Here is an 8,171-nt window from a genome sequence, read left to right as displayed (position 1 = left end):
TTGTGGGTGCTTGTAGGTACTTGTGGGTGCATTTAGGTACTTGTGGGTGCATGTAGGTACTTGTGGGTGCATGTAGGTACTTGTGGGTGCTTGTAGGTACTTGTGGGTGCTTGTAGGTACTTGTGGGTGCTTGTAGGTACTTGTGGGTGCTTGTAGGTACTTGTGGGTGCTTGTAGGTACTTGTGGGTGCTTGTAGGTACTTGTGGGTGCTTGTAGGTACTTGTGGGTGCTTGTAGGTACTTGTGGGTGCTTGTAGGTACTTGTGGGTGCTTGTAGGTACTTGTGGGTGCTTGTAGGTACTTGTGGGTGCATGTAGGTACTTGTGGGTGCATGTAGGTACTTGTGGGTGCATGTAGGTACTTGTTGGTGCATGTAGGTATTTGTGGGTACTTGTGAGTGCTTGTAGGTACTTGTGAGTGCTTGTAGGTACTTGTGAGTGCTTGTAGGTACTTGTGAGTGCTTGTGGGTACTTGTGAGTGCTTGTGGGTACTTGTGAGTGCTTGTGGGTGCTTGTAGGTACTTGTGGGTGCTTGTGGGTGCTTGTAGGTACTTGTGGGTGCTTGTAGGTACTTGTGGGTACTTGTGAGTGCTTGTGGGTACTTGTGGGTGCTTGTAGGTACTTGTGGGTGCTTGTATGTACTTGTGAGTGCTTGTAGGTACTTGTGGGTGCATGTAGGTACTTGTGGGTACTTTTGAGTGCTTGTAGGTACTTGAAGGTACTTGTGGGTACTTGTGAGTGCTTGTAGGTACTTGTAGGTACTTGTGGGTACTTGTGAGTGCTTGTAGGTACTTGTAGGTACTTGTGGGTACTTTTGAGTGCTTGTAGGTACTTGAAGGTACTTGTGGGTACTTGTGAGTGCTTGTAGGTACTTGTGGGTACTTGTGAGTGCTTGTAGGTACTTGTAGGTACTTGTGGGTACTTGTGAGTGCTTGTAGGTACTTGTGGGTGCTTGTAGGTACTTGTGGGTGCTTGTAGGTGCTTGTGGCTGTTTGTAGGTGCTTGTGGGTGTTTGTAGGTGCTTGTGGGTGTTTGTAGGTGCTTGTGGGTGTTTGTAGGTACTTGTGAGTGCTTGTAGGTACTTGTGAGTGCTTGTAGGTACTCGTAGGTACTTGTGGGTGTTTGTAAGTACTTGTAGGTACTCGTAGATACTTCTGGGTGTTTGTATGTACTTGTAGGTACTCGTAGGTACTTGTGGGTGCTTGTAGGTACTTGTGGGTTCTTGCCCCGGGTACTTGTGGGTTCATGTAGGTACTTGTGGGTGTTTGTAAGTACTTGTAGGTACTCGTAGGTACTTGTGGGTGCTTGTAGGTACTTGTGGGTTCTTGCCCCGAGTACTTGTGGGTGCTTGCTCCGGGTACTTGTGGGTGCTTGCCCCGGGTACTTGTGGGTGCTTGCTCCGGGTACTTGTGGGTGCTTGCCCCGAGTACTTGTGGGTGCTTGCTCCGGGTACTTGTGGGTGCTTGCCCCGGGTACTTGTGGGGGCTTGCCCCGGGTACTTGTGGGGGCTTACCCCGGGTACTTGTGGGTGCTTGCCCCGAGTACTTGTGGGGGCTTACCCCGGGTACTTGTGGGTGCTTGCCCCGAGTACTTGTAGGTACTTGTGGGTGCTTGTGGGTGCTTGTAGGTACTTGTGGGTGCTTGTAGGTACTTCTGGGTACTTGTGGGTGCTTGTAGGTACTTCTGAGTGCTTGTGGGTGCTTGTAGGTATTGTGGGTATTTGTAGGTATTTGTAGGTACTTGTGGGTGCTAGTAGGTACTTGTGGGTGCTTGTAGGTACTTGTGGGTGCTTGTAGGTACTTGTGGGTGCTTGTAGGTACTTGTGGGTACTAGTAGGTACTTGTGGGTACTTGTGGGTGCTTGTAGGTACTTGTGGGTGCTTGTGGGTACTTTTGGGTAGATGCTTTGCCCGGGTGCTTGTAGGTGCTTGTGGGTAGGTGGAATTTTTAGGGGGGCGCCTCGCGTTTCAATAAATGATTGTAAAAAATGTATTATTCTAATTACAATAAGAATACAAACTTTTAATGATTTACGTTTTATTTTCGAAGTATCATTATAAATAAATGTCTGATTGAGCTAAAGTTATGGTCCCCTTTATATATGTTTCTGCTTAGTGCAGATTTTGAAAATGTAAAACAGTTAATTAAATTGAAGACTGAAGGAACAGATATTAATCAAAAATGTCTTGATTAGAATCAAGACCTAAAAAGTATCGATAAGACTGAGGTTATCACTTGTCTGAATGATCAGATATTAATTTTTCTTTTTAATTGAAACTTAAATGCATGCTTAAGAAAAAACAACGTTCCATTACCGTTTTCCGTTGAAATAAATTATTTTACTGGTAATCAATTTCAAAAATTTACTTATCTCGGCTTTTCGACCACAATTCCATTCCCCGAAAACATTTTATCATTACATTAATTACTTTAGGGAGATAACGTGTCAAAATAGCCTATAAAAGAAGAAAAAACTGTAATAGCGGTCTGTATAGCCATGATAACAACCTTTTAAAAGTTGCAAGCACTATATAACCCTTTCGAGACTAACTGGACCTGAGCAAACTATAGCTTAACCTGCTACTAGTACGACCAGAGAGAATTGATGTAATCTGGAGTTGAAATTTCATCATGTGCGACCTGCGGCCCTGAAACTCTCCTATAGTCCCAATGTGTGTAGAACATAATTTTTTCGCTGTTATCTGCCAAAATCAATCTTTCTAGATAGTACCGCCTGCTCACTTGAATTTTTCATGATATAATAAGGTTTGAATGAACAAAATTCTAGATTACTATTTTCACTACTATGTCCCTCTGCTAACTTGAAGCAAACTTTCCTCTCTTTCTGCTGCTCATTACCGGTGCCATTCCCTTGACTTTCTGTTCGTTATAACTACTATCATGAATTTATTTATTTCAAACCAAAGTATAAAAAAATGGATTCTTTTTCCTTTTGTGCTACTTAGAATTTTCAAATGTATAAAATGTTGTGCCGTGCCATATCAAATAGTCTCTAACCATTGTTAGAAACTAGAGATAGAAATTGGGCAGTAACACTGATCATGCCCTGAACTATGAGAAAGAACAATACGACGGTTGACTAAAGTACACTTGATATTACATCATTTTGCAAAACCGCGAGTAAAAATCTTACTGTCCCTATTCAATTTGGCGCCATTGGTTTTAGAATAATTAAAATGTTCCACTGCGAAGCGTGCCGGTCACAAATGGGGATGTAACGTCTTTAGGAACCTTTTAAAACGCAAAACCATACACGTACTCTCCCAAAAGTAATTAATGTAATGATAAAATGTTTTCGGGGAATGGAATTGTGGTCGAAAAGCCGAGATAAGTAATTTTTGGAAATTGATTACCAGTAAAATAATTTATTTCAACGGAAAACGGTAATGGAACGTTGTTTTTTCTTAAGCATGCATTTAAGTTTCAATTAAAAAGAAAAATTAATATCTGATCATTCAGACAAGTGATAACCTCAGTCTTATCGATACTTTTTAGGTCTTGATTCTAATCAAGACATTTTTGATTAATAGAATTTATGATCTCTCCAAGGGAGAAATTTTTCAGCTGTTGAAAATAAGGACTTTTTTTAGATTTAGGAAGTTGTGCTCGCGCGCATACGTCATGCGGGTAATCCCTCATTCCATATACTCGCTTCCTGAAACTTAAAATTGCGGATGATGTGCAATTTACACCGACGAACTATGTTATAAAATGTCGTTTACACTTTAATTTTGTATTTAAAACATATGACACTAATGTCACTTACACTTTAATATTGTATTTAAAACATGACATTAGTGTCGCTTGCACTTTATATTTATAATAAAACTCACCTAACTTGTGTCGTTTACTCTTTAAATTTATAATAAAACACACGTCACCATAGTGTCGCTTACACTTTAAATTTATATTAAAACCACTAGTGTCAATTACTCTTCAAATTTATATTAAAACCACTAGTGTCAATTACTCTTTAAATTTATATTAAAACCACTAGTGTCAATTACTCTTTAAATTTATATTAAAACCACTAGTGTCAATTACTCTTTAAATTTATATTAAAACCACTAGTGTCACTTACTCTTTAAATTTATAATAAAACCACTAGTGTCACTTACTCTTTAAATTTATTATAAAACCACTAGTGTCAATTACTCTTTAAATTTAAATTAAAACCACCTGTGTCAATTACTCTTTAAATTTAAATTAAAACCACTAGTGTCAATTACACTTTAATTTATTCATAAAAAAAACCAAACAATCCACACAACAACAAACAAGATCATAGTGCCGCAAGCTTACACTTTAAATTAAATTAAATTAAAACAAACCCCTATTTAAATTATTTAAAAGAAAACCATGAAAAATTTAAAAATCCTTGTGTTTTATATTATATTATATTATTTTAATTTTAATTTTAATAAAAGTTGCGTAAAAATGTAACCAAAACTGGAGTCGTTACATCACACCAAGTAAAAATGGCCAGATTTTTACGTGAAAAAATCCCAAAAAAAATCCCCTATAATAAAAGGTATAGTATACAACAACTGAAGAAGTGAATCAAGTATTTCTTTCTTTTATTCGTTTTTTATCAGCGTGTATACACCTAAAAATAAATTCATTCAAAATTTACAACGGCCATACGAGTTTCTAAACCGGGCTTTCACGAATGAGGGGTGATCTTATTGGTTCGCTTAGAAATGCGCAGAGGCAGAATTTTAGTGTCAGAATGTTTTCAGCCAATGAAAAAATGTCACCTTTGAGTTTGTATTTCTGTTCACTAGATGGCGCTTGCTTCATTTTCAATTTGCCCCTTAACGGGCGTATATATATGGCCAGCTTGTTTATTTTATTTTTAGGTCTATTAAAATTGATCTTCTTACTTACTTACTTACTTACTTACTTACTTCAGAAGTTTCGGAGCCAAGAAAGTGAAGAAACGCTTTAGTCGGGCCCGCGTTCTTGTTTTATAACATCGGCCGAAAATTCTGCGCAGACTCTATTGACAAGGGTCAAAAGTCAAAACGTCTACCAAATTTAAATTACAGTTTTTTCAAAGGGTTAATCGTCACACCGTTTAAAATTAATCAGGTTAATTAAATTATTTATTTTTTAATTTTTATATTTATTAATTTGGTTAAATTAATTGGTATTAATTTTTTTAGCTGTTGAAGAAACAGTTCAAATTGTTCAATGGTTTCAAGAAAACTATGAAAGTGAATGAGAAAAAGTCAAGGCTAGGAGACTATATCCATGGAGTAGAAATTTATAATGACTAGAATTTTTAAACTGGTCCCTCCTGAATTTTCATAAAAATTCTCAATTAATAAACTGGTCCCAAGGACCAGTAACCCCCGGATTTTGAATAAAAAAACTGGTCCGAGCAATTAATAAACTGATTTTTGACCTGTGGTCCTGTGCTATTTCCAAGACCTTTTCTTTGGTCCTAGCTCGACAATAAACACGGAGCAAAAAAAAAAAATAAAAACTGATTACCATCTATTAAATATGTTTATATTTTAAGTTAATAACCTGGCTTATTGCTTGTTGTTATTGGGCGGAAATTGGGCGCTTTTCTGAAAAAACCAAATTTTTGTTTGGGCGGTAATTGGGCTGATTTCCGCTTGGGTTGGGCGAGATCTTCAAAACTGATCTGGCAACTCTGATTATTCGTGATGAAATTCATTTTCAAGGAATGAAGTTTAGTTGTGGCATTTGGTTTTGGTCTTTTGGATTATAAAACAAATCTTAATTATGCTTGACGTTTTACCTGCGGAAATATTAATTAAAATCCTTAAATATTTGGATTATAAAGATCTCGTAAAGTAATTAATCGCTTAATTTGACGCGTTAATTAATTAAATTTATATCGCGTTATCTTTTCAGAGTCGCTTCAACAAATAACAGATTAAGAGAGACCGCGAACTGTGACGAATTATGGAAAATTCAAAGCGACAAATACTGGAATAATAAGAAGTACTTAAAATTAAATATATACTTTAATAATTAAATGAGTTTAATTAAATCGTTAATTAGGTTAAACACGGAAGACACAGACTGGAAAAGTAATTTTATAAGGTGGTATAAAGCAAACCATAGGTACATAGACTGTTACAAAGATATTAAAGATTCATGGGATAAAATAAACGCGTTCATGTCTGAAAATTACCCCGAAGCCAAAGCTGTCATAAAAGGTTAACTTCTGACCCCACTTAATATTAATTATAATTAAAAAATAATAATTAATTTAATTAAGATGGGGCAACTGAAAAGGAAATTAAAGAAGCTGAAACCAAATTAGGCTTAGAATTTCCTGATGATTTCAGATGTTCCTTAACTATTCATAATGGACAACGATTAACGACTATGGGGTTAGTTAAAGGGATAGTGTCAGAGCAAAAAAAAATTTATACCGTTTTGTTTTTTTGGTAGATTATATGGTGGGGTTAGTTACCAAAATCTTTCCCGTTCTGAATATTTACTGGATGTAGACACAATTACGACCTTACAAGTAAAAAAATATACACCGATTAAAAAATAGAACTTGGATTTAAATTACATTTAAATATTAGTCCAAGTGTGATGGGTGTGTCCTGGTAACCATTTGCTCGGATTCAAGAGTAGGTCAATATTTGGCCTTAGAGGACACGGATGGTTTAAAAAAAGGAACAGTCTTTTACCCGAGAGATATTGAGGATTTGTTCGATAATCCACCATTTAGTGCATTTATTACTGGTACTGAGACTGGACCTTTAATTTTTTAATTAAAATTTAATGTTATTGGACTCTTGGAGTTGATTTATTCATGGGTTTTTTTAATTAATTCATGTAGCTAGTTCTTATGGTGAATGGTTGAAGACATTTGCCAATCAACTGAAAGATGATGAGTTTCTTAAGGAAGAGGGCCAATTGTTACGTTTCCCTAAATGCAATGAAGTCAGTGAATGGACTCAGTCCATTTGTGTTTCAGTCAGAACCAGTTTCTTATTTGAATTGAGTTCAATTCTACCACCAAAATTCTTTCACATCTACAAAATAAGGTCAATAATATAAATTCATTTTTTTATTAATTATTCTTTTTTTTTATATTTTTATTATTTTTTATAAATTTTAATTTATTATTTTTTATAAATTTTAATTTATTATTTTTTATAAATTTTAATTTATTATTTTTTATTAATTTCTCCTCATTTTTTAATTTATTATTTTTTTATTAATTTCTCCTCATTTAATTTATTAATTTTTTATTAATTTCTCCTCATTTTTTAATTTATTAATTTTTTATTAATTTCTCCTCATTTTTTAATTTAATTTTTAATAGTTGAAGTTTACAAACTTTACATGTTTAATTAATCACTCTAAATTAATGTATAATTAATTACTCCAATTACATGATTTCAGAATGAGGATGGATGAGGAGGCCCCTGAGAGTCAATCCTGCCAACTGGAAACACATCACTGGACCTTAATTGATGAAAATGGCAAAGAACGCCACATTCAAGGTCAAGGTGTTGGAGGTCAGAACCCAATTAATTATATATCAATCTTAAAAAAAATAAAAATTAATATATTAATTAATACCATGTCAGGAAAGTTCCCCATCATGCGTCCTGGTTCTGATTTCACTTGGACAAGTGCTGTCTCCTTCAAGACCCCATTGGGAATCATGAAAGGTTTTTTCACCATGAAGAACCTTCAAACTGGTAAATTAATTAAACAAAACAATTTAATTAATTATTAATTAACAAATAAATAAATAATTAATTAACAAATAAATAAATAATTAATTAACAAATAAATAAATAATTAATTAACAAATAAATAAATAATTAATTAACAAATAAATAAATAATTAATTAACAAATAAATAAATAATTAATTAAACAAAACAATTTAATTAATTATTAATTAACAAATAAATAAATAAATACTTAATGTTAAATTTAGGAGAAAAGATGAAGGTTACGTGTCCAGCATTCCAGATGAAGTGTTTGCCTTACGTCTGTCCACAACAGTTTGTAACATCTTATTCAAGCTCTGATTCTGATTAAAAATAAAAAGGAAATTAATTATTTGTTTCTTTCTTTCCAATTAAAACTGTAATAAAAAATAAAAAATAAATAAATGATTTTGTTTATTAAAATTGTGTTTGT

The 8,171-nt window shown here is 34.3% G+C and overlaps 1 protein-coding gene across 1 annotated transcript; it reads left to right on the top strand.

Moving 5' to 3' along the window:
• Positions 1–5,548: 5,548 nt before the first annotated feature.
• Positions 5,549–8,161, top strand: LOC149612776 (F-box only protein 3-like). The gene is made up of 10 exons (XM_089858323.1): positions 5,549–5,843; positions 5,905–5,994; positions 6,055–6,212; positions 6,275–6,389; positions 6,451–6,529; positions 6,591–6,753; positions 6,851–7,058; positions 7,420–7,535; positions 7,608–7,721; positions 7,966–8,161. The coding sequence occupies exons 1-10, from the start codon at positions 5,773–5,775 to the stop codon at positions 8,067–8,069; spliced, it is 1,218 nt and encodes a 405-aa protein (XP_089714449.1). The 5' UTR covers positions 5,549–5,772; the 3' UTR covers positions 8,070–8,161.
• The last annotated feature ends 10 nt before the right edge of the window (positions 8,162–8,171 follow it).

Source organism: Phalangium opilio, unplaced genomic scaffold, assembly GCF_054372755.1.
Source record: "Phalangium opilio isolate 3A_F unplaced genomic scaffold, DU_Popi_V2 ptg000232l_1, whole genome shotgun sequence".
Classification (NCBI taxonomy): Eukaryota; Metazoa; Arthropoda; class Arachnida; order Opiliones; family Phalangiidae; genus Phalangium; species Phalangium opilio.
Note: the sequence above shows the minus strand (reverse complement) of the source record. Positions and strands in the feature narration are given on the sequence as shown.

Excerpts from the sequence above, each read along its gene's own strand:
- LOC149612776 (XM_089858323.1), top strand. The coding sequence starts at position 5,773 with ATGCTTGACGTTTTACCTGCGGAAATATTAATTAAAATCCTTAAATAT. Across the intron at positions 5,844-5,904 it reads GATTATAAAGATCTCGTAAA|AGTCGCTTCAACAAATAACA; the intron begins GTAATTAATCGC and ends TTATCTTTTCAG. Across the intron at positions 5,995-6,054 it reads AAATACTGGAATAATAAGAA|GTTAAACACGGAAGACACAG; the intron begins GTACTTAAAATT and ends ATCGTTAATTAG.